Source organism: Sceloporus undulatus, chromosome 2, assembly GCF_019175285.1.
Source record: "Sceloporus undulatus isolate JIND9_A2432 ecotype Alabama chromosome 2, SceUnd_v1.1, whole genome shotgun sequence".
NCBI classification, from domain to species: Eukaryota; Metazoa; Chordata; class Lepidosauria; order Squamata; family Phrynosomatidae; genus Sceloporus; species Sceloporus undulatus.
The window spans coordinates 12,288,388-12,314,971 of NC_056523.1; the positions used below are offsets into that span (position 1 = coordinate 12,288,388).

Sequence of the window (26,584 nt, forward strand, 5' to 3'; positions counted from 1 at the left end):
CCCTGAGGGGCTTGGGCAGCTCCAGCAGGGAGGGCGGTGGGGGCATATATATATATATATATATATATATATATATAATGTAATATATGTGTGTGTGTTTATGAGACTTCAGGATAAGTTGTTGTTGTTGTTGTTATATTTATAATAATTCAGCAGGGATAGGAGTTGTTATTATATTCATCAGAGTCCAGAAAGGATTGTTGTTGTTGTGTGTCTTCAAGTCATTTCTGACTTATGTCCTCCCTAAAGCGACCCTCTCCTGAGGTTTTCTTGGCCAGATTTGTTCACAGGAGGTTTGCCATTGCTGTCCTCTGAGGCTGAGAGAGTGTGACTTGCCAAGGTCACTCATTGGGTTTAATGGCTGAGCAGGGAGTCGAACCCTGGTCTTCAAGTCATAGTCCCACATTCGAAGCCCTACGCCACGCTGGCTCTCACGTTGTCGTTATTATTAGTATTATATGTATTTGTGATGTAGTGGTTTGAGTGTTGGACTACGACTCCATGTGACTTGACCAAGGTGGGATTTCATGGCCAAGCAGGACTCAAACCCAGATCTCCAAGGCCTACAGTGTAGAAATACATGCAATTTAACACCACTTTAACTACCGTGGTTTCATCCTACAAAATCCTGGGACATGGACACGTTCACCGTGGCACCAGAGCTCTCATGACAGAAAAGGCTAAATATCTCACCAGACTGCCAATCCCAGAATTCCATAGCACTCAGCCGTGGCGGTTAAGGTGGCATCAGATTCCATAATTGCTGCATTGAAGGTGGAGCCACAGCCTGACAAGTGTCTCTTCCAAGAGGTTTTACATTTTGCGAGTGTCTGTTCCAAGTAACAAAAAAGGTCATGCTCTTGCTTACTTATTTTTACATTGTTTTAACTGAGTTATTTTAAGTGTTTTTATTTTCCTTCCTGGGATAAAAGGAGCATGAACATGAAATAAATAAGTATTTAGATATAAAACTAATGTTCTCCCCTTCTCTCTTTCCCCAGCTGGCCCTGCCTCCATCAGGTGAGTCTCTGTCTTTGCATCATGTACATTTGGGCACTGACACTTAGCCTAAGGCATTATGAGGGTGTAGTTGTGTTTCTGGATGAGTCTGTTGACACCGCAAAGGAGGATGAGGCACTGCAAAATGTAGGATGTATTGAAGAGAAGTGGAGGACATGACCAAAATACAAGCTAGAAACACTCCTAGAAATTGAAATCCACGCTTCTTTGCCATGCACAAAATGGAGGACACTTTGGAATGCCTCCTGGATAGAAGGTTGAAATGTAGGACATGTCCAGGGAAAGGAGGATGTCTGTTCACCCTGTCTGTTGAAAAAAGTGCCTTTTTGCAGGTGGGAAGTCTGCAAGCCCACTTGCCATATCATGAAGCCAGGTTTTTATAGGGCTTGGATAGGCAATGTTCATGCCAATCAAAGAGGTCAGAGAGAGATCCTAATGGCTGTTGCTTTTAGCACAGTTGGCCCTCCTATTGCCACTTTATATAAAGGACACCATTTTATTATACCATTATATACAATGACACTTGAGGACCTATCCCCCAGTGGATATTATATTACATTATATTATATTTATAAATTATTTGGTATATATATTATATGCTAAATTATTTTGATATATATATGTGTGTGTACACATACGCACTAAAATAATGTAGTATATAATATATATACTAAATATAACACACACACATGAAAATGATACTAAAATAATGTAGTATATAACTATAAACTACTATAATGTAATATAATATATTGTGCTACTATAATGTAATATATTATATTACATTACATTATAGTAGTATATAGTTATATACTACATTATTTTAGTATCATTTTTGTGTGTATATAGATGCTAAAATAATTTAGTATACAGTATATGTCCTAAATATAACACTTTAAAAAGCTAAAATACTAAAATTTTATATATGTATATGTGTATATCTATATATATGAAAGTATTATATATACACACACATGTCATATATGTATACTAAAATAATACTAAAATAATTTAGTATGCAATAATATATTAAAATAATATAATATCCACTGGGGTTTGGTTTTCACAAGAATTAGTCTAGTTCCAGTATATAATATTGTCACTCATTATCCTGAAAATGCACTTTAGGCTTTATGCATCTCAATATTTTCTGATAATGTATGTGTTCACCTAATGTTTATTGTCTTCAACTCCCACTGTTTTGTTTGGCTTTTGTTTACTCTCCCCAAAATGTAGGAGCATTTGTTATTCTGAAACATTCTCCTTTCAAAACATTTGAACACAGGTCCTTGTGAGGATCCCTAAGAATAGTCAATGTCTTGCGATATTCTTGATTCGCACTTTTGACTGCAGCCCATATTGCAGTCAGTGGGGGACATCTGGCCTGAGAAATGGTGGACAGTAGAGCTTGGGAAGTTGCTTTTAAAAAGTGATTTGCAGCTGTTACTCCTTATAGTCCTTGAAAAGTAACTTGTCAATATTTTTTAAAATGTTGAGAGAGTAACAACATCTTACCTAAGTTGAGCAGCTAGTTCCTTGAAAATGGCATATAATGTGAAAGTGCCTCCGAAAATGCCCTCTAAAACATTTGGTGATAACTAGTAAATGTTACTTGTTGCATCTGAGATGCAACCTAGTTACTGTTTGTTGCACTATTTTTGAAGTGTACTTTTGTAACACCCTTCTTACCCCAAAAAGCAGCTACAGTTGGCCCCCCATATCCACAGATTCTGCATCCATAAATTCAACTATCCATGGCTTGAAAGTATTTTTTTAAAAAATAAAGAAAGCAAATCTTGATTTTTCCATTTTCTATAAAGGACATCCTTTTACTTTGCTATTGTATTTAATGGGACTTGAGTATCCATGGATTTTGGTATCCATTGGGAATCCAGGAACCAACCCCCAGCGGATACCGAGGGCCCACTGTAATTGCTTCCAAGTTTTGGTGGACAGAGTTGGCAGTTGGTGACCTTAATGGTTGTGGGCTTTTGCTTGATTGGTACATTTTGGGGTGGGTGATCAAAGCCATACTCTCCAACATTTAGCAGATGAAAAGTGGGACACGTGTGGCCAGACAATATCAGAGTGTGGTCAAGATGTCAAAAGTTATTGAGAAGGAACAAACAACCTAGGAGAGGCCGCAGCAGTTGGCTTTCCCTACTGGGAAAAGCAACTTTCCCCTCCTTTTCTCTCTGCTCTGCTGAGTTAATTGGATGCAAACTACTTTTACATTTTGAACTCAGTTTGAAGTAAGCTAAGGACAAAAGGGGAAAGTGTGAGAAGGAGAGAGAGCCACTGATAAAGTGAAACAGAATCAGTCAGGACTGGACCTGTCAAATTGGGACGGTTGGAGGGTGACCAAGATGCCCTATTCATTGCTGTCCTTTTCCTCTTTCCTTTTCTCCCTACAGTGGCTAGAAACACGACCGGAGCGTCAGGAGTGTCCTGTATGCAAAGCAGGCATCAGCCGAGACAAAGTCATCCCCCTCTATGGCCGTGGCAGCTCTGCCCATGAGGATCCCAGGTACTTCTTTTCCACCCTATAGCTGAGTTCTCTTCCTCTGTGCGATTCTAGTAGTCCTCCACAGGGGATAGAGTTCTGGGCTAGAGTCGCACCCTCTCCTAGCCATTTCCCGCTTCATTTAGGCAGGTGGCATATCTGTCTCTCTTTCTTCCTTCCTAGAGTCCTCCTTAAGGCTTCCAGGGTCCTAAAACTACAGTAATAAGGAACCCTGTTGACTTAAAACCATTAAGTTGGAGATTTCTTTATCAGATTGGTTTAGTTTTTGTTGTGTACCTTCAAGACATTCTGACTCATGGCGACCCTAAGGCAGACCTATCGCAGGGTTTCTCTGATTTCCAGAGTCCTAGACCTATGCTCAAACCACTGCACCAGAGTGGTTTTAGAAAGAGGGAAAGAGAGACAGGGAAGACGTCTCATATCCTGGCTGGCCTTAGTATTTAGAAATTACCAACAAGGGAAGATTAAGGAACATTACCTCAAGTTATCCTTTGAGGTAATGAAGTTATATTTTGGATGGTGACACATCTTGCATAACCAACAAGTATGCCTGGGCAGCTAAACTAAAATGGTTTGCTAGGGGCACAGCTTGGAAGTTAAGTCCCATGATGTAAAATAGGGATTTTATGGGTAAGTGTTTGTACGTTTACACCATAAAAGTAATTTAGCTATGGTGTATCACCGGTATGAGAAAGCATGCGGGATTCCAGATGCTTCTGGACTGCAGTTCCAAGTATTCTTCACCATTGGCTGTGCTGGCTAGGGCTGCATAGAGTTGCACTGGAGGACCTAGGGATTCCTAGAGAAGAGTTCTCTCAGGTAAAAATAAAATAGTGGGTTTTTTTACTTGCGTTATTTCTGCTTTCATGGTGGTGACATAAGGTGGTCCTGGACCCCTAACCACAGTGAATGTAGAGAGTCCACTGTATAGCTTCAAATTACAATATTATAAGCACATTTCCATGTGATTAAAGTGAAAATTTGTAGTGAAAATTTGGGAAGATGTTATATTTTTAAAGAAAAAATTAAAAGAGTAATAAAAAAAGCCTCTCCTTTTTCCACTTGGTCCCCCACTGAGCTCCAGGGTTTCAAAGGTATATGGGCGAACACTATTTTGAGCAGTCCATGATATCCACATAACTCTTCTCTAGCACAGTATTTCAAATGAGGTGATTTTCTTCCTATCAGTTTTCATCACTGTCCAGCTTTCACAACCATATATAGAAATGGGAAATACAATGGCATGGATAATCCTAACTTTAGTATCCAATATGTGATATGTTGATGTTTCAGGATCTTGTCTAGTTCCTTCATAGCTGCCCTTCTAAGTCCTTGTCTTCTTCTGATTTCTTGATTGTAATCTCAGTTCTGATTAATGTCTGAGCCAAGGTATCAAAAATCTTGGACTATTGCAATCTCTTCATTTTCGTTTTGTTAATGTTCAACTGTAACCCTGGCTTTTCACTTTCTTCCTTAACTTTCTTCAGTAATCATTCCAGGTCTTTGCTGTTTTCCACTAGCAGTATGGTGTCATCTGCACATCTTCAATGGTTGATGTTCCTGCAGAAATGAACAGATAAAGTACAGTAAATAAATACCACTGTCTCTGCTAATTGGAGTTTCAGGGTGTCCCTGAGTCTAGTTTTTCAGGTATCAGTGAGGTACTGAAGGTAGAAGCATACAGGCTGACACGCACCCATTTTTAAAAGGCTTTTAAAAAGGTTTGGATGATAGTTGCAACCTTTTTTGGAGCAGCACTTCGTTCTTCCTTATATTGAGGAAAAAGACTACTCAAAACAAATTCTGTTTCTAAAATGATTATCAAGCTGAGACGTCTAATTGTCTAAGAAAATTCTAATACAATTTTGAGAGAGAAAGAAATATATTGCCAATTAAGGTTTGTAGTCTGAAAAACAAAAATAAAAATTTTGTTAGGCCTATGCATATTTTTTAAAGTGTTGTGAACTGGTTGCAAAACAGTTCTGAAAATCATCGTTTATTATTATTTACTTGTAAAGTATACTCATCCCTCCACATTTGCGGTTTTGACTTTTGCAGATTTGATTATTCATGGATTTTATTAATATGTTCCCTCTAGGAATAGCTAGATCCTTCAGCGCAGCTCTGTGGTCAACTTTAACCGAAGGTGGCACTGAAGGGCCTAGAGAGAACACTCCACTAGACATTTGTAGCTCCTCCAGCGCAATTCTATGGTGAATGTCTGTCAGATGTTGACCATAGTGTTGCACTGGAGGAGCTACAGGTTCCTAGAGCAATGTTCCCTCAGGTAAAAACATAGTGTTTTTGTTATTTGCGGATTTTCTATATCCATGGGGGTCCTGTGCCCCTAACCCCAGTGAATGTGGAAGGATGAGTGTATTTGGCTTCTGAGGTATTAGACTAGCTCTTAACATGTGATACATGACAGGCTTCCAGCAGTGTTATGGAGCCATCAGGGATGTCATCAGCTGGAGTAAGTGAAATCATGGTCTGTGAGACCAGTGGGAGATTGTAGGGGCTGTATTCCTGAGGAGCAGTTTCTCCATAAGAAGCAGGATGATGTGTTTGGGTTGTTAGACTCTGCCACTATGGTACTACATCCCTGGAATTTCTGTTTTCCGCTCATTGTTATTATTATATTATTATATTTATTTATATCCTGTCCTTTCCCCAAAACTGGGACTTGGCGGCTCAGTTAAAAACATACAAATATAGCACATTAAAATAGAATTAAATTATTACAATATTAAAACAAATTACATATTTTGTTAAAAGAGTAAAATATAATTTAGTCAACTATAACCCAGTCACTTGATAGTGGACACAAGCATCTGACATTGAGTCATTTCAAACTAAGGGATTAGAAAAATAATCCATGGATGGATTGTAGGAGAGGTAGTTTTCTCCCCCCAGTTTCAAGTTCCAGCCATTGCTACTCTGTTTGTCTTCTGCTTTCCAAATTGTTGCTCTGGAATCTCAACTGCTCTCTTCCTACTCTGTCTGCTGTTTTGTGGTCTCTGTTAATTTTCATGCAGTTTCTGTTAGTTATATTTTGGCAGGTTGGCTTCTTAGAAAAAGTTTTATTAATAGGGACCATTGTCCTGCACACTGGCTATGTTTTCCTTAGGGAAATCTGCCACTTAGTAACTGAGGATGGTATTGCAGGATTACAGGCAGATCAACCCTGATTAAATTAATGTTTTCCCCTTCAAACTAGCCCTGCAGTGCACATCCCTAGTACTTATATACTTATCAAGTATTTATACCAGATTTTGCCTGCCTAGGTTTCATGTTCTTGGAACTGTGATGGACACACACACACAACAGTTTATTGTTATATATTTCAAAGCCTTTTTTTTTTTTTAAAAAATCCTTTCTAATATGGCTCAGATTAATTTCTATATATGATTGTGAAAGCTGGGCAGTGAAGAAAGCTGACAGAAAGAAAATCAACTAATAATAATAACACCCTGGATTGCTAAAAAGGACAAATAAATGTGTCCTAAAGCAAATCCACCCTAAAACAACCCTGACATTTAGCTAGAGGCCAAGAGGACTAAACTGAGACTGTTGTATTTCGGATGTGTCATGAGAAGACAAGACTCATTAGAAAATACAATAATGCTTGCAAAGGTAGAAGGCAGTATGAAAAGTGGAAGGCTGCATTCCAGATGTATAAACTTGACCAAGGAAGCCATGGCCCTGAATCTGCAAGGTATGAGCAAGGCTGGTAATGACAGATGACTTGGAGATCTCTCATTCATAGGGTCTCCATAAGTTGATGTCATCTTGACAGCAGTGAACAACAAAGGCAACAACAACAGGAAAGGACATGTTGATCTCTTTCTGAGCCTTGTGGGTTTTGCCTTTATAAGTCCAAAGTGCCAGCGGGGCAGGGAAGGAATAAATACATATTTTGAGTGTAGATGTATTTTATAAGCATACCTTATCTAATGTATGTGCCTTCACAGTGCTCACTTTTTTGTGTACCTCAAGTGGTAACAATGCCAATTAAATAAATTTCAATTCTGGATAATTATTAGCACAACAAAACATGGAAAAAGAGTAGGGTGAATACTTCTCCAAGGCACTGTATCTTATATGTAATATATATATATATATTCTTTTCTCCCCTCACACAGGTTGAAGACACCTCCCAGACCACGAGGCCAGCGTCCGGAACCTGAGTCTCGAGGGGTGAGTATGACTGTATCTCATTCCCAGAGCCTGCAATTGAAAAAAGAAAAGAAAAAACCAACAACCGCTTGCAGAGTCTCCTAGCCAGTATGGCCAGGGACCTTGCTAGTCGGGGGACGCTTGGGAGATGTATTACAAAATGGAACTTTCCCCAGCTCTGTTGCTGATCTCCATCCCAGTGAAAGCTCCACCTCTTGGAACAATCTGCTAATGTATGTGTCTCCTTCTTTCCCTCCCTCCCAACCCCCATAGGGCATGGCTGGTTTCCCTGAAGCGGCAACTGGTTTTCACATGGCATTTGGCATCGGTGCATTCCCTTTTGGGTTCTTTGCCACAGGTTACAGTGCTCCTGGAGAAAGAGCAGGTAAACCAGTCTCAGCTTGTAGTATAAATCTGCCTGCAAAGGACTGTTCCTATTCTGTAGGATATACAGTTGGCCCTCCGTTTTTGTGGGGAATCCATCCAAACACCCCCACCCACCTGCGAAAACGGAGGCTTGCACATATTCAAGCCCCATAGGTTTGAATGGGGTGCTTGCCCATGCGCGCACAACAACGGTGCTCCCCATTGAAAATAGAAACTGCCCCTCTGTGGATTTTTGAGGTCGCAGATCCTAGATCCGCAAGTTAGGAGGGGCAACTGTACTTCACTCTATTTTTTTTTCTTTTTTAATTTCCCTGGTTATGACTCTGGATTTGACAAGGTTCTGACATGGCCTTTCTCACCTCACTGCTATGCAGCCCCCCCCCACGAATTTACCTGTGTTGTTTATGGCTTGGCTTGAATGATACCTTCATAAGACACCATAGGAAGAGTGAGAGAATAAACAAAAAGAGCCACTCCTTGTAATGTTATTTATTTATTTGATTTGAGTTATATCCCATTTTTCTGCCCAAATGGGACTTAATACAGTTTACAGTATAGGTTAAAACAAAATACAGTTGGCCCTCCACTTTCGTGGGTTTAACATTCGTGGATTTGATTATTCACAAGTTTGTCTTCAGTGGCCAGGAAGGGCACACACATTCTCCTCCACCCTCCCAGGCTTTTCTCCTTGGGGAAAAAACCAAGGAGGGAGGGAGCATGTGGGAAAGGTGCACATACGCCCCTCCCTCCTTCCCCTGTGTCAAAGCATGGGAGAAGGTGGGAGGAGCGTGTGCCTACGCTCCTCCCCCACATGATTTGGACAGTTGAGGGAATTGGGGGGTATGCGTGGGGGGGGGCAAGAGAAGCATGCATATGCACCCCTCCTGCGTTCCCTCACATATTCATGGTTTTTCCAATTTTGTGGGGGTCTTGCACCCCTCACCCCATGAACATGGGGGGCAGACTGTACCTTAAACAATATGTCATACAGAAATTTAAAAAGCATTAAAGAATCTTAACAATCAAAACACTACTTTTAAAATACAGGTTGAGTCTCCCTTATCTAAAATCCTTGGGACCAAAAGTGGCTTTGGATTTCAGAGTGTTTCAGATTTTGAAATACATATGATAATGATAATAATCTTTATTTATTTCTTGCTTCTCAAGATTTGAGGCAGTGTACAATATGTTAAAATACAAAAGACAATTAAAAACATAAACCCACAGAACCCTGGGAAACTGCTGCTGGCAGAGTATCCAGTACTGGGCTGGATTAACCAACAGTCTGATGTCAGCCAAAGCAACTTCATAAGAACAAGGGAAAAACTGTCTGGGATCAGAGCAAAGCCACTCTTTGGGATTGATGATTTGTGGCCCCTGAAGCCCCCCAGCACCCCTAAAAGCCACACTGTTGGATTTTCAGCAGCAAATGGGACCAACTGGGAAAAGGTTTGTTTAAAGCAACCGTTTTTCTTGCTTTAATATCTTGTAGAGATTTGCAGCCCAGTTTTAGTTGCAAAGCATTATGAAGTATTAAAAGTGAATAAAATACTTGTGTCAGCTGGGTTTTCCACACTTTGCATCCCAAAGTTGACAGCAGTGGTGAAGGACGTGCAATAGGGTATGCTCTAAAGCAGGAGTAGAACTGACTCCTCAACCAGGGTTGCCCACCCTGAGCTATCTAGTTTATCAGTCTGTTTGTCAGTGATATATAGGAAGCCAACATGAAGGAAACTGCACCCGCCATCTTGTGTTTTGAAAGAACACCATCCTGATGGCCTAATACTCTGTGAATTTATCCAGTCCCATTTTAAAGGTGTCCAAGTTGATAGCCATCACTAAATCTTGTGGCAACAAGCTCAACGGTGTAGCTAGTTGCTGTGTGAAGAACTACTTATTTGTCTTTCCGTGTTCTGTTCCTACTGGTTTTCTCATTACCTTGTGTTCTGAACACACACACACACACACACACACAAATATAAATTCATAAATGTTCTATGACTCCTTGGCTGCTAAGTCCTGGGCCTGGTATAGAAAGCCAAAACAAAAGCCCTTAGCCCTGTAAGCTCTGTATGTGCACATTTTCATGTTTAAAGTGCCCTTGCTGTACTTGTTAGCACATTTCTTTGTTAATTTTTGCACACCACTGTTCAGTGATCCAGGTGGATGCTTTCCAGGTATGTTAAAATCAACACATACAGGCCAGGGCAGGAAGCAAGGGCACTCACACTGAATGGGCAATATGTACAGTGGGCCCTTGGGATCTGCTGGCGTTTGGTTCCAGGACCTTCTGTGGATACCAAAATCCATGGATACTGAAGTCCCATTATATACAATGACATAGTAAAATGAAGTCCCTTATATAAAATGGTAAAATCAGAGTTTGCTTTTTGGAATTTATATTTCTTAATATTTTCAAGCCATAGGTGATTGAAAGAATCCATGGATAAAGAGGGCCAACTGTAAACACTTACGTAGGTCAATGTGACAGTTTCCACTCCTTTCTTCCAAAAATTAGGCCCAGGATGCTTTCAAGATGGCAGTGTGAACTGTGCCACTTTAGAATTTGTACTCCAGTAGAAAATTAGCACCTCAAAGATAAAACTTTTAGCTGACCCCCTTGGTGTACTGTGTTGGCTTTCTACCTGCAGGGAATGCTCCCCCCCTTTTTTTTTTTAAAAAAAAGAATATTCAAGAAGCCAAGCTTAGTACCTGTTCCTTTGATTACATGCCTTTACACTTCATGCAAAATTTCTATTCCCTTCTGCCAGGATTTCTGTGAGAAAGTTCCTTTCTCAGTCACCTGGAGGTGATTTACACATGATAATAGGCAATCAGATGAGTGGCTGATTGTGAATTGCATGGATTGTGGGATTGTGTTATTGCAGGGGTCGGCAAACTCGGAGCTATTGCTCCCTCATCCCAGACCCACTGTAAGTTGTTTTCCCCATTTTTTTCAAAAGCTAAAGATTGTGCATGTGTGTGTGTCTCAAGCAGGGCCCTGCATTTAGAAGAGACCTATCGCTCCTGGAGTGGAGGCTCTCTAGGGCCCAGCAAAAATTACATGGGGGGGGGTACATGTGGCCCACAAAACATGCAGTTTCTCACCCTAGTATTGCTACAGCTCTCTGTTGGTCCATCTTTCTGAAGCATGTGGTGAAAGTTGACCTAGAAGAACCCCATTCCTTTTCTTCTAACCCTGGCCTTCTCTCTGCCTTCTTGTTTGTTTGTTTTGGTTGCGCAGATGCAGATGTCGCCAGGCCATCAAGCTGGCAGGATTCGCTCTTTCTCTTCCTTGCCATCTTCTTCTTCTTTTGGTTGCTCAGTGTCTGACCAGCTGGACCCCCCACTGGATTGGCCCTAAATACTAAAGACTATCAGAACTGGATAGAAGATTTTTCGATATTATCGGGGGAAGGGTTGGGGCAATTGTGGGTTGGAGGGTGGAATTGCTTACAGGGGCTGCACAGGCCTAGGCAGGAGATGGGGAGGTGTTTAGAACTGTGTGGCGGGATGTAACTTGGGCATGGCAAGTCTCCCTCAATCCTTTTCCTTAATCTCTCTGCAACACGGAATTAAACCATAATAGGGCTACTTCTTAGATTATCATGCAAATAGGGTGGGTTGACATGTTCCCACGTTGTAATCGTGTGTGTGTGTGTGTTTGTGTCTGGAAGGGAGAGGGAGGGCATCAAAATAGGGCTGAATTATGTCTGCCTCCCTCCTGAGCTGAGTATTTCAGAAGCCTAAAGAGACCTATCAGTAATCTCCTGCCATTGAGAAGAGGGTAGCTGTTGGCATCCGAGCCAATGTCGGAGAGCCATCAACTGGCTCACCAAAGAGTGTACTGATGCTTGTCTTCTTGTGGCTCTGAGAAGAGGATGCCAGAGGGGAAATGTGTGGCCATAGTTTTCGATCACTTCCAGGTTGTTAAAAGGCTAGGTGGGTAGGAAGGGATTGTGCCTCTTCCCTAATTTTCCTCTGCCTGTTTGAGACCACATCTTCACCTTCATAATTTATTTAACACTGTTAGGCCTGGACCAAAACGTGCAGGTGGGCCGCAGCACTTCCTCTACGTTTGTCATTGTACAAAACCTGGTCAGTGAAGTCAGTGGAATCTATAGGTCAGAAGGGAGCCTCTTTTCCTCTCCCTTTGAAAGGAGGCAGGATTGGGAAGGAATGCTTCTTGCCCATCCCACCCGTCACAGCAGATCTCATGGTTGAGATACAAAATGAAGCAAAGCTGCGTAGAAGATTTCCAAAAGTCAGGAGGGGTGCAGTGGTGGGGAGTAGGAGTGTTGGTGGAGCACAGCCAGTTACCTCAACCTCTGCACTGGGTTTGGCTCCGTGACCATCACCATTGCCATCAGCTGGGAGGAGGGAATTTGGGGTACCTTAATTATGAGGTCCCAAGGGGCTATTTGTGGCTAGTTTTTATATGTAGTCCCTCAAAAAAGGATTGTCAACCAGATATGTAACAGCCCTACTGTGTTAGTTGCATCGGGGAGGGTGTGTGTGCTGGCACGGGGGAATTGATGCGCCAGTGCTGATCGAAGTCTGGCTTTCCAGATGTTGTTCAACTGCAACTCCCATCTGCTTTGGCCATCATAGCCAATGGTGAGAATGGTGGGGGCTGGAGTCTGTCTTCTCGATGGCCACCTTGGGTGAATCCTTTCATTACTGTGATGATTGGAGAAAGGAACATAAAGTTATTGATCAAGATAGGGACAGTCCTTGGCTGTATTTCTGTTTTCCCTTACCACCATTCCCAATTCCACAAAGGGGTTGGTGGTAGTCAGACCTGGAAGAGGGGATGTTATTGTAGGATTGCGGGAGGATCCTGCTCTTGAAGAACAGTATTTTGTGGCCAAGAAATCTCTGTGGAAGTGGTTTTCTCCCCCATTTGGGGTGACAAAGGAGAGAAGTGGTGTAAATTAACCAATGCTGTAATTAAATTAACCCATGATTTGTATCCATTTATAAGCATTGTAGCATCTTTTTAGAGTGTAGCTGTTATAAATGCTGTGGGCATGCAAATGTGATTGAATGCAGGGCTGCGGAGTTGGCACGCTGCACTTTTGACTCTAACGACTTTTTTCTACTGTCCAATTTCAACTGTGAATGCTTCATAAATGGCCAATGTATATTATTAACTAGTAATATAAAGTGGACTGTTATAAAATGGTAGCACAAGACATTTCATCACCGCCACATGAAACACTGGGCTACTTAGAACATATAATCTGTTTATATATTCTAAATGTCTGAATCATAGAGGATAAAGGTAGTCTTTTGCGTATCCTTCAACTGCCCCAGTTTAGCAGAGCCAATCTGATGTTTTCCCACTTTGTCAGCGGCTTTTAAAATGTCCCAAATCCTCTTTCCTCCTCCCACTTTCCCTCTTTATCTTTAGCTTATTTTAGTTCTGCAAATTGAATTCACAGTTCAAAAGGAGTTTGTGTTCTTAACTCAAGAGGAGAGGGCAGAATCTTTCAGGTCCCAAGTGATTGAGGCAAAATCAAACTGCTACAGACTGTCTTAGCTTGTCTATTTTTTCTCATTGTAATATTTGCTGTTTTGACCAGACACTGAGATTGCTTGGCCATATGTGTCCCATTTTTCACCTGCAAAATGTTGGAATATTTGCTTCTGCAAGGCTGCAGGCCTGTAGCTTCTTACCTGAGAGTAAGCCTTTCTCCACTCAGTGAGATCTAGTTCTGCTCAGACATTTATAGGATTGTGCTGTAAACTGCCTTTGAAAATCCATCAATAGTTTCTGAAGAGTAAATAACCAAACATTTAAAGCACTGAGTAAAAAGGTAAGTGAGCAGAGATACTTTGGTGTGTACAGCAGACTTGGGTAACCGTGCGATAATGCAACGTTTTTCACTCAAAATATTTTTTTACTCTGGGGATTTCTCACAGCAGCCCTGTCGTGCTATCCTTCTAAAAATAAAAATATAATCTTTGCCTATAAATACTAAATGAAACGAATGGATCCACCTTTTAACCACACTATCCTTGTGTGTGCATTAGAGTAAATCTGGAATAGGATGACACACACTCAAAGGATCCTGGAAGCTTTATAAACAGGGAAATACTCCAGAATTCCATCGCCCTGTAATTCCCCTCTCAAGCTTAAATATCCTAAATGCACTGGATCTGGTCTGATCTTGGAAATTAAGCAGGGGCACCCTGGTTAGTATTTGGATGGGAGCCTGCCAATGAATTCCAGGTGCTGTATGCTATATCTCAGAGAACGGAACTGGCAAAAGTATTCCTTGCCTAAGAAAAGCCTATGAACTTCATGGGGTCTCTAGAAGTCAACAGGTGACTAGAAGGTAGGTTTTCTTCTGTGCAAACACTGAAAAGAACTGATGGGTATGGGCCATGTAAACAGGAGCATTGGCCAAGTATTGGCCTGTTCTCTAATCTTATACAGGGCACCAATGTCATATACATTGTCTCCCTTTAGGCTTAGGGCTGCAGGAAACTTTCTGGATGAGCTGTGGGCAGGGACGTAGCCAAGAGGGGGGGGGTTCTTGGGGTCTGGACCCCCCCTTCCATTAGAAAAATGAATGGTGTGTGCTGCTGCGCCGCTGCACCCAAGCCCCATTATAATGGTGGCACTTAGTCTGGCCCCCCCCCCCCCCCCCTTCCTAAAATCCTAGCTATGTCCCTGCTGTAGGTGTCATTCTTTCCCCTCTGTGCGCTGTCTTTGTTGTGTATCTTCCAAAACCTCATGATAAGGGTTAGATGTCCATCTGTGAGGGGTGCTTTGATTGTGTATTCCTGCATGACGGGATTGGACTGGATGGCCTTTGGGGTCTCTTCCAGTTCTGATTCTAAACAACCCTAAGACAAACCTATCACAAGGTTTCCTCAGCAAGATTTGTTCAGAGGGGGGTTTGCCACTGCCTTCCTTTGAGGGTGAGAGAATATGACCTAGACAAAAACTTGTTTCCAAGGCTGAGCAGGATTTTGAACTCTGGTCTCCGGGAGTCCGACACTCAAGCCATTGCTGGCTCCATTAGAGAATACTCATAACAAATCCATAGCACCCTTCCTAAATATTAATTCTTATGGGAGGAAGCCATAACAGCCTTGAGTGCTCTTGGCTGTTTTGTTTTGCTGTGGGACTGAGAATGTAGGATTCTTGTCATTCTTGAAAAAATTCCTCAGAATCTCTTCCCACTCCAGTCGTCATTCTTTGGCCGAAAGCATGCTTCTCTATACATATCTCCAGCTCACCCAAGCTTCTCTGTGAATCATGAGTGATCTTTGGTGGGAAAATAAGGGCTGACTTATGGATGGTATTCTTCAGTTTCAAAGTTGTGAACACTGCCATCATCCAGTAGGAGAGGAGCCGATAATCAAAAATTTGTTTGCTCCAGTGAGTGGCACTGCCAGCTATGGATGGGATGTATTTGATCTCAAAAGAAACTTGCCAAGAAAACCCCATAATAGGTTTGCCTTAGGGTAGCCGTAAGTCAGAAACTACTTGAAGACACACAACAATAATATCCCACTTTCTTAGCTTCTGAGAAAGGCAGTGGCAAGCCTCTGAATGAATTGTGCCAAGAAAAGCCTAGGATAGGGTTGCCCTAAGTCGGAAATGATTGGAAGGCACACAACAAAAATTGTGTTCCACAGAGGTAAAGAAATTGCACAGGCGTATCAGAATAAGAACTGATAACAGGTTTTTCCAGTTTTCTTTAAAAAGTTATACATCTACCATTGATTTCCACACCACATTTTATCTGTATACTGTACTCCCCATCTCCAAAGTTGAAACATTATCATCTGATGCCTAAATCTAAATGCTTCATGGTTGCATCTACACTACAGAAATAAACCAGTTTGACACCACTTTAACTTCCATGGCTCAATGCTATTGAATTCTAGAAATTGTTTTTTGAGACATTTAGTTGCCTCTGCCAGAGAGCTCTGGTGCCACAACAAACTACAATTCCCAAGATTCCACAGCATTGAGCCAGGGCAGTTAAAGTGATGTCAAACTCTGGATTGTTTCTGCTGTGTGGATCCAGGTTTTTTCATCCAAAGTCAAGATTTTTATTACCAATAAGTGTACGTGGATGCTGCTTCAAAATGTATATAGCTTGAAACAGTTTTAGGTGAGACATGGGATTTATGCTTTTAAAAGGTGCACAAGGGCGAAATCTACAAGCAGTTTCCTACCATGGAAACCTAATGTTGGGAAAAGTGTAGCCTATTTATTTTAATCTGCCCCAGTATCTTGATCACAGCTATCATTTTTAAAAAGAGAAATCTCCATAAGATGTATGTATGAGGACTGAGCAGTGTTCCTACTTCAGCCACCAGATGCCAGCAAGTATCAGATTCCTCCATGTTCAATGCGTAAGCCATGGGCTTCTGAGCAGTGCAGATCTGTCAACTGTTATAATCTTCTCGATCCAGTCAATACAGTTCGAGATGTGTCCGTGTGCCTACCAGTTGGCTGTCAATTTAGAGCAACCCCATGGGTTTTGTAGGGTTTTCTTAGGCAAGGAATACTCAAGAGGTGAGATAGTTTCAGACTGTTGTTCAGCATGCGTTTCAGTGAGTGTGGCTTTTCTGCTGTTTCCATGGTTTTGCCCTCTAATTCATTTTTTGTGCAACTGCTAAAGGTACAAGATCACACATACCTGCTCAGCACATAGGATGTCTCCATGAGGGATTTTTTAATATGCTCTCTCATTTTAGCATAGGCCAACTTCTCTGTAACAGGATAATTTATAATAATAATTTGTTTTATTTATATACCACTATTCCAAGGATCATAGCGGTGAACAGCAAGTAAGCTAATTAGCAAGTAAGCTAATTTGCCCCCAACAGTCTGGGTACTCATTTTAGCGACCTCGGAAGGATGCAAGCCTGAGTCGAGCTTGGGCCCTTTTGCTGGTCTTGAACTCGCAACCTTGTGGTTTTGAGTGAATGGCTGCAGTGCAGGCATTTAACCACTGCGCCACCAGGGCTTCATAGAATTGGAAGAGATCCCAAGAACCATCCAGGTCAACTCCCTGCCATGCAGGAACACACAGTCAAAGCATTCCTGACAGATGGCCATCCAGCCTCTGTTTATAAATCTCCAAAGGAGACTACACCACTCCCCAAGGCAGCCTATTCCACTATCAAACAACTCTTGCTGTCAGGAAGTTAATGTTTAAGTGGAATCTCTTTCCCTGTAGTTTGCATCCATCACTCCATATCCAATTCTCTGGAGCAGCAGAAAATAAGCTTGCTCCCTCTCCAATATGGCATCCCGTCAAATACCTAAACAGAGCTCTCATGTCACCCCTTAACCTTTCCTTCTCTAGGCTAAACATCCCCAGCTCCCTAAGTTGTTCCTCATAGGGCATGGCTGGTGGCCCTCCTCTGGACACACTCATTGAATTGTGGTGCCCAGAACTGGACACAACATTCCAGGTGAGGCCTGACCAAAGCAGAATAGTGTGGTACTATTACGTCTCTTGATCTAGAGACACTATGGCGGGTTACATACCGCCAGAAAGTATGCGCAGAGCACGTACTAGGGTTAGGAAGGGTTGGCGCTTCTGCACCCCCTAACCCTAGTATGCGCTCCGCGCGTACGAAATGGCAGTGGCCGTTCCACACGGCTACCGTCATTTTGACATCTTGAACACATAGCGTCCAGACGTGTTGCGGCGGAAGTGACGCCGTGAAAGCGCGCCTTGCGCTTTGCGGCACCTCTTCCAGGGCCCAGGAAGGAGCACGATTTCCGCGCTCCTTCCTTGGAGCGTCCGGGAGCCCCGCGGTTTGGCCGCTGCGGCTCCCAGACGCTGCAAGCGGCAGCGGGAGACCGCTGCAACCCAGCAGTTTGTAACCCGTCTATACTTCTATTGATGCAGCCTAGAATTACATTGGCCTTTTTAGCTGCTGCATTGTACTGTTGACTCATGTTGAACTTGTGGTCTTCTAGGATTCATAGATCCCTTTCACATATACTGCTATCAAGCCAGGTGTCCCCCATCCTATATTTGAGCCTTTCATTTTTACTACCCAAGTGCAGTATCATACTGTTGAAATTCATTTTGTTAAGTTTTGGACCAGCTTCCTGATCTTTTAAAGGCAATTTTGGATTCTGATCCTGTCCTACCTTTTAATGTAATTTGGTGTTATCTGCAAATTTGATAAGGATGCCTCCTATTCTTTTATCTAAGTCATTGATAAAGATGTTGACTAGCACTGGGCCCAGGACCCCTGTGGCACCGCACTGGTCACTTCCTTCCAAAATGAAGAGGAGTTATTGCTGAGCATCTTTTGGGTTCAGCCAGTCAGCTACAAATCCACCTAACAGTAGCATTCTCATGCCCACATAATTACAAACTTTTTTGCAAGAGTAGAAGATCTTGATCTCAGCAAGAAAAAACATATCCAGTGTGATGACATAGCAATGGGAAAACTCTCTCTTGCTGAATCTGTATTAGGGAGCTATTGAGAATTCAGGAACAGAGCCACCCCATAGTCTAATGCACTGCAGGCATCAGATCCCATCTGATCTTGGAAGTAAGGTCTGACTTGGTTAGAACTCAGATGGGAGAAAACCAAGGAATGCTAGGTGCTGTTATGCTCTATTTCAGAGAAATGGCAAACCACTTGAGTTTCCCTTGCCTAAGAAAACCCTGTGAAAATCATGGGGGTTGTTGTAAGTCGACGGGCAATTTGAAGGTGCACACAGCCAAACAATGGAGAAATAACTCTTCTTGGGATGAGAACTCACCCATCAGTACAACTCAGAATCTGGCTTATTCATTTTTATCAAGCACTTGCACCCTTTTCAGATGTTGTGGCTAAAATGAATAGGACATAGAAGATCCAGTGTCTTCCTAGCAAAGTTGAACTGTGTAGCACACGATAAATATATACTACTATATATGTCTTTTCTATATAGTTAGGATGGGCAAACGTTGAGTCCAACAACCATTTTCCCACCCTTGCATGGGCCACATTGCCACCATTTTGTGGAACAAGAAGTGGTGTTCTGGTCACTTCCAGACAACTTTCAGGCCAGTTTATGGCTGGATTTTTTTGTTTGTTTTTGGAAAGGAGGGGGGAGCAGTGCATTAAAAAAGGGGATTTGAGAGAACCACCACACTCCATAGGCATCTTCCAAATGAAAATGCGTGCATTTTTGGTGGGATTTTTTTTGGTATGTCACGAACTCAAAGTTAAGGGTCCCGGTGAGGCCATGATTCTTACAGGAATCACATGCAGACACAAAATCCTCACCTCTGCTATATGGAGGAAATAACCTCTTTTGCAAGAAAATGAGCTTGGATAAGAAAACAGAGCAAGGATTAAAAATCCACTCACCTCATCTTGTAAAAATATATCTGAGATCTTAATAGACCTCCACAATGCATTTATTCCTTATTTGGTTGGTTCAGTCAGACCTAGCTCAAATTTACGTGAAGAAATAGTATTGATGTGGGAAGACCCCACTTAATTTTATCCTCCCTTTTAATGTTTTAATGTTATCACTTCCAAATGAAAAGCTTAAGGAATAAACTATTCCAAAAATCCAGATCTGGACTATATATATATATATATATATAGGCACTTCTGTCAATGTTTGGCCAAACAGCAATCCCAATTTTAGAAAAAAAAAATAGCTGCTGTGGAGAATTAAAAATAATTTTGTACAGAGCTACCTGAAACAAGGATACAGAGGATGCTTTATCTGGTCAGCTACAGGGATCTATTTTTCATATGGTTTGGACGATTCTCACCCAACCACCTCCTCAGACACACTTTGTATTGGTATGGGGAAAGTATTGTGACATGGGCTACATCACATGGAGAGCTACTTGCCCGTATTTACTGTACTTTCCATTTCCCCCTCACACGAGAACCTGGTTGTGCAAACTGAGTTTTGGAGAACTTCTATGTGCCACCTGGATGACATGTGCAGATGACACAAAGTCTAGCTAGATATGAACAATGTTAAAATAGCTACCTCAAACTATATGGGGGAAGCTGAAGGCTTTCACAGCCAACATCCATAGTTTTTTGTGGATTTTTTGGGCCATGAGACCATGTTCTAGAAGAGTTTATGCCTGAAGTTTCAGCAGCCGCTGTGCCTGGCATCTTCAGAGAATGCTGGCATGGAAGAGAGTTGGATATATATACTGTTAGTTGAGAGGAACAGTTGAACTGCTGGCAAAATGTCAGGAATAAAAGTCTTCTAGAACATGGCCTCATAGCCCAAAAAACCCACACACACACACACACACACACACAAACTATATATGGAGAAAGGTTTATCTGACAAGCTACAGGAATCTATTTTTCACAAGGTTTGCATTATCCTCACCTGACAACCTCCCCCCCCCCCACTTTGTATTGGTATGGAGAAAATAGTCTGACATGGGCTATAGCACGTGGACCTACTTGACCGTACAGCTGAGCCTCCACATTTGTGGCTTTGACTTTTGCGACTTTGATTAATAAGGTCTCTCTAGGAATTTCTAGGTCCTCTAGCACAACTCTGCTGGAAATTATCCATAGAGTTGCACTGGAAGAATTGGAGATTTCTAGAGAAAATACTGCTCTAAACATTAGTAGGTCCTCCAGCATGATTCTATGATCAGCTTCTGACAGCTGTTGATCATAAAATTGTGCTTTACCTAGAGATTCCTAGAGAGGTGTTCTCCCAGGTAAAAAACAGGTTTATTTATGGTTTTTCCACTTCCACAGGGGTCCTGTGCCTCTAACCCCAGCAAATGTGGAGGGCCAACTGTAATTGCTTTCCATTCTCTGCTCACACAACAACCTGGCTGTGCAAACTGAGTTTCAGAGATCTTGTATGCACCTGAATGACATATCTGTACAACACCAAATCTAACTAGGTATTTGTTTAAGCATGGCTTGCGCCAACAACTTTGCAACCGATCAAAGGGTCAGTTTCCACTCCCGTTCACACTTCCCTTCCTTTCAACAAATGAACCCCGGGGCAAAACTTGTCTTCAATTTTATAGAAGAAAAATAATGATGATAATAAAAGCAAAAGGAAACCTAGAGCCAAAAACAGAACAAGTCAAAACGGCCAGTCAGGCAAGGAGCCCCAGCACCCTCCGTCAAGGGAAATGGGGCAGTGTTTTTTGGGGGACCCCCCCACATAAGTCTCCCCCCGCCCCCAGGGCACACAGAGGTAGCAGGTTCAAAAGGTCTCTGTCCCAAGTCTCTATTGGTTTCTTGCGCCATGAGGTAATAAAGCTATTGGACTGACTAGCGTGGAGCCTTCCTGTGAGCATGGAGGTGAGAGCAAGTCAAAGGTCTGATGGGTTTGGGTCGCTCCTGGTCACTTTCTTGTCTCTTAACACCGCCAGAACATTTGCTGCTCATCTCACATTCATTTCTTGGTTTCAATCCCATTGGGGTGTCCGATGCGTTTCATGATCCGTCTTTCTCCAACCATACCTTTTCTTTAACCGTTGATTTGACAGTTTTCACATTCCTCCTTTGAGTCTCATTTTGGTATCTTCTCATGCCCTCCGATTGTATTTGTCAGAGCAAACAGCCACTCTCAGTTGTGAATAGGTGCCATGAGTTTTTACCCTCCATCAATAATTTCTAATGGATCTTTCCTACACTCCTTTCTGCTACTGTTCGAATTTCCCCCTTTTCCAGACCATAATCTCATCAGCCTTCTACAGTACTTTAACATTAAGCTAAGCTTCTAGCTTAATACTCTGGCCCTCACATTTGTGGTCCTTAGCTAATATTTTCACTTCATGAGATTTTTAGACTGTTTTATCTTCCCGTCATCTCTGCTCTCCTACCAGGTTTTATTCATTTCTCACTACTTTCAATAGCTATCCTTATCCACTTTATCCCTCACCCCACTCTTCTTGGATCCATGGTTTTTAGACTTCAGACTATTCATCATCTCCCTCCTCAGTTCAGCCTTTCTCATTCAGACCATTCATTCTCCTCATTGAACTATTTACACATCCATTCTGGGTTTTTTTCCCTCCCATCCCAATACGGAAAATATACCTTTGAACTAAACCTTCTACTGGGATTAAACCAAATTTAACTACCTTGAGTCAGGCAGTTGCATCCCCATTGCATCAGGATTCATGGGACGGGGAAAGAGGAGAGGAGAGAAAAGAAAGAACACATTTCTAATCTTCATCAGCTTTGTCTGGTTTGTTCAAATCTTTTCCCCAAGATGCCAAGTATTGGGCTAAAGGAAAAGTGGATGCACAAACATGAATGAGCTTTAAGAGCTTTTCCGCATAATCAGAGTTTGGGTTGTTCTGCACAATCAAGGACATCCAGTACTAGTTTTGTATTTAGTGCATGCTCCTTCCTTCGTGACGTACACTTCTGTTGCAAAGCAATACACTGCCAGAATATTCAAAGACAACATGCTGTTCTTGGGAAAAGGCACGTTTACCATCAGTAGCTGTTTCCATGCCTTCCCCCCTCCTTTCAAGGAAATCTGTTGACATACATGTGATAGAGCCCCAGGATACTGCATTAGTCATGTCCTATACAGTACTGGGGCTTCTATGGCTATCGGGGGGGGGGGGAAATGACAATAATCCCCCCCCCACTTAGCCGGGGACCAGCAACATGTTTTTGTCCACTGACAATAACTGTTTTTTTCTTTCTTTTAAACTTGGCAGGGACTGGCAACTAATGGCTCAGAGGTCACCACTTGAGTAGCACTATCCCACGACACCCATTTATTTCACACCAGTAAAGCCCTTGCAACCTTCACATCACCCAGTGCAGGTGGAAGTGTGCCCTAAACCACTGCCGCTATCCCCACATGTTCTCTTGCATTGGCACGTTCCTGAAAACTTTGGTAATAGTCAGGAAATGTGACTTTCCTGGACTCTTGTCCCTTGATAATGATTTTCTCACTAGGGACATTTCAAGTCTCTGGGAGAGCTTTGAAATACACATTACATTAAATGCATTACTGATTCCACCTACTTTTTAAGAAACAGAAATTGCAATGAGATGAGGGGCTCAGGATTCTGGCAGGCATGAAGAGGGAGTCAGTCTCTTCCTGTTTATGGTCCCAACAAAAATCTTGCCTGCCCTGCTCCCCAAGTCACATCCAAATCCATATGAATGGGAATTTTCTGTCCACTGACAATAACAGTTCCACGGGAGACAATTTTCACTGAAACAACAAAAACCAAACCAAAAAAAGTCTGAGCATACTTTTTTTTAAGGTCACCATTTTGAATGCAATAATGAATTTAGTAACACCAATGTGGTGTTGTGGTTTGGATGATGAACTACGAATCCCAGCTTGGCCATAAAACCCACTGGGTTACCTTGGGCAAATCACACACACTCATCCTCAGAGGAAAGCAAAGGCAAACCTCCTCTGACCAAATATTTCCAAGAAAACCCTGTGATGGGTTCGACTTAGTGTTGCCCTAAGTCAGAAATAACTTGAAGGCACACAATAATTTGACCCTGACACATCAACAAGAGCACTGACCCTCTAACCCAAATAATGAGTGGCCCAACTTTTCCTGACTCAGCTCTGTACCATTATCATGGATGTCCCTTTTCTTTCTGCTTCTTAACTATATATGTATTCCATCCTGTTCAGCACAAGATTAAGAGCTGGCAAAAGTATTACAGAAAAGGGAAAAACCAACTGGCTATGCTTTGTTTGACTGACAGAAAAAAAGGCCTAGCCTGAAGAGGGGGAAAGACTGAAACAAAGGGCAAAAACTAGTCAGATAATGATCAAAATGAGATAAATGCTAATAATGAAGAGAGAGAGGGGAAAAGCAAAAAAAGAATGGAAAACAAGGGACTGACACGAAGGGGAGGGGGGAAGTCTCACCACTCACAATGCAGCTAATGTAACATGTATGCTTTGGGTGAGCTGGGCTTCCTAATCCCAATAGCTCCCTCCACCCCTAACCTATTTCAAGCATCCAGCTGTGCACAAAAGGAGGTAAGAAGTTTGTGCTTACTTATCCTTCTCCTCCTCTAGTACTCTGAACTGCCCACCACCACCACAGTCTGTCTGCTAAAGGTACCATATTATGTTTGATGCCTTAGCTTAATGGAAAGATGCCACTCTGCTACATCTTAGTCTAATGGAGGAGTGCCTGTCAGCCACATCTTGGACTCTACCATAACAATTTCCTTTTTGGATGACACCTCAGGGGAACATCCACTTTCCCATTCAGATGATAAGTCGTCTTCGACCTTTGTATGCAAGGAAAATGTTCATTAGGCAGAGGTGTGTTGGATCATTCATCCCAGGCAGGGGTATCGCTGTGATCTTGCACAATCTTGTGTCAAGACAAGCAAAGCAGCACATTCTGGGTTCATTTTCTTAAGAAAAGATTCCATAAAGGATGTTGCTGTCCTCGATTACCATGACCAGTGAAGAAGCTGCCATCTTGTGGGTAAACACAGAATCCAAGTCTTTGATTGTTTCTCCTTTTTATACATCTTAGTCAAACTTGACAGGAAGACACCAGTTTGCCATCTTGGAATCATCCCGTCATGGAGAGATGCCAACTTAAGCCGTATTGGGCAAACTTCTTGGCTCATCCTATGAGGCCTATCAGTGCTGCTGCCAGTTTGAATTGCATCCCACGGGACGCAGCGAGAGGCAGTTTTAGGTCCTCTCAGGCAGATGTTACCTACGAGACTGATCCAGCAGGTTGTGATACTGGTTGCAGGTGCCATGTAAGATTATTCCCCTAGTCCCTCCAAGAAGATAAACCAATTGGGAATAGTCCTCTTCCACCCATCCCCACCCCACCACCCCCGTGTCTTCATATTGGGTCCCCTTCACCATTTCTAGACTTGCATCATGGTTACTAAGAGGTGGCCCTCAGGATCATGGAAAAGACCATCATCTCAGATCACACTGGGTGGTTTCTGAATTATTTTCCCCATGGAGCATTGCCGCCTTGAATCTTGAGAAGTGCTGTACTGGGTTCCCTCCCCATCCCCTCCCCGGCATGGCGATGCAGTCATTCCCTGGCAGTGAACATTGTTCTTTCCCTGCCCAGCTGAGTTCAGCACTGGCATGCTTCTCTTCCCTGGAGCCATGAGGAACATGAAAGGGAGGGTTGGGGGGCATGGCACAATGGGATCAGTTGGAGGTGTCAGAGTGGACGCTGCCAGGACCTTCTGTTGGGGAAGTAACGGAAGAAGGGGTGGCTGCTTCTTGCCAGCCGCCATTAGCCTAGTGAAAAAGAAGGAGAAACCATTGTAAATTTAACATCATAGAAGAGCATGAGATATTAGGTTAGAGTAGCATTCCCTAGCAAGTTCCAAGCTACTAAACCGTTTGCCTTCTCAAAAGTCCAAGCATCATTTCACCTCTCCTTGCCTCCCAAGGGAGAGAGAGAGAGAAATAAAGACATCACCAGAATTTATTCTAACTGAAGGAATAACCCACTTACCCTCCCACTTGCTAGCATATCCAAAAACTATGAGTCAATTGTTTTCTATAGAGAATGTGCAGCTTAGTACAATCCATAAACTCTGTCCTGAGACATGTCTACTGTATGTCAGTTTATCATGTTTCATGATGGTTTCCATCCATCACTGACATAAAACAATACATCTAATCTCCAGTTGGCCCTTCTGCATCCACAGACTGAACCACCCACAGCTTTAAGATATATATATTTAAAAAAATACAAATTCCAAAAAGCATACTTTGATTTTGCCATTTTATACAAGGGACACCATTTTACTATCCTATGTATATTGGGACTTGAGTATCCATGGGTTTTGGTATCTATGGAATATCCTGGTATCACGCTCCAGTGGATACTGAGGGACCACCATATAACCCAAACAATATTGTCTCTAATTTCTCACACTTCAGATCTAATAAACATTTTTAAGAATCATGGATTTCAGTCTTTCAAGGACTGAAATCCTTTGAGGGGTTACACCTGTAATGACTATACCATTTCAGAATGTAGATAAGGGTATACAGTGAAAAAATGCCCTTCCATACAAAACAATTCCTACCATATAAGAAACAAGCATATTGGGGAGAATGAGCAAGTTAGAATCCTTTTCCTGGCATCTAGTTTTCTGTATTGAGGGATTTTTATTACTTTATTATGGAAGATTATACAAGAGGAGGAATGGCAGGGGTCATAATATTACGCATGGCAAGGCACACATGGAGATAATTTTTCTTCCATCACACAAGATTATAACTAAGAACCAAATAAAGCATTTCTTCATACAACAAGCAGTTAATCTCCAGAAAATTTGATCATAGTCACTAGCTGAACCGATTCATTTAGGGATATGTCTATAATGGGTTGTGAGCCATAAAGGTTAAACAGAACCTGAACATAGATTATCCAATAATTACATACAGAATTCTGGAAGACTCTGATTTATCATAAATGAGCTGTATGCTCATCTACAGCCCATTAATCCTCCATACTAATACAGTTTATTCAACAA

At 42.2% G+C, this 26,584-nt stretch overlaps 2 protein-coding genes across 7 annotated transcripts in view; one reads left to right on the forward strand and one right to left on the reverse strand.

Annotated features, from left to right (window-relative positions):
* RNF5 (ring finger protein 5) overlaps window positions 1-26,584 on the forward strand; it is a 28,243-nt gene that overhangs the window by 387 nt on the left and 1,272 nt on the right. Inside the window, exons 2-6 of one of the 4 annotated variants that reach the window (XM_042450879.1) lie at window positions 1,002-1,020; window positions 3,435-3,547; window positions 7,687-7,741; window positions 7,994-8,105; window positions 9,275-10,453. In XM_042450879.1, coding sequence (XP_042306813.1) covers window positions 1,002-1,020; window positions 3,435-3,547; window positions 7,687-7,741; window positions 7,994-8,105; window positions 9,275-9,300 — 325 coding nt within the window. In that variant the 3' untranslated portion in view covers window positions 9,301-10,453. Of the gene's footprint in view, window positions 1-1,001; window positions 1,021-3,434; window positions 3,548-7,686; window positions 7,742-7,993; window positions 8,106-9,274; window positions 10,454-11,351; window positions 13,284-26,584 lie in introns of those variants that run through there. The other 3 variants (XM_042450877.1, XM_042450880.1, XM_042450878.1) reach the window with 3 other exon arrangements.
* PBX2 (PBX homeobox 2) overlaps window positions 21,104-26,584 on the reverse strand; it is a 49,228-nt gene continuing 43,747 nt past the window's right edge. For all 3 annotated transcript variants that reach the window (XM_042450799.1, XM_042450797.1, XM_042450798.1), the window contains exon 9: window positions 21,104-25,334. In XM_042450799.1, the coding sequence (XP_042306733.1) occupies window positions 25,242-25,334 (93 nt within the window). In that variant the 3' untranslated portion in view covers window positions 21,104-25,241. The remainder of the gene's footprint in view (window positions 25,335-26,584) is intronic.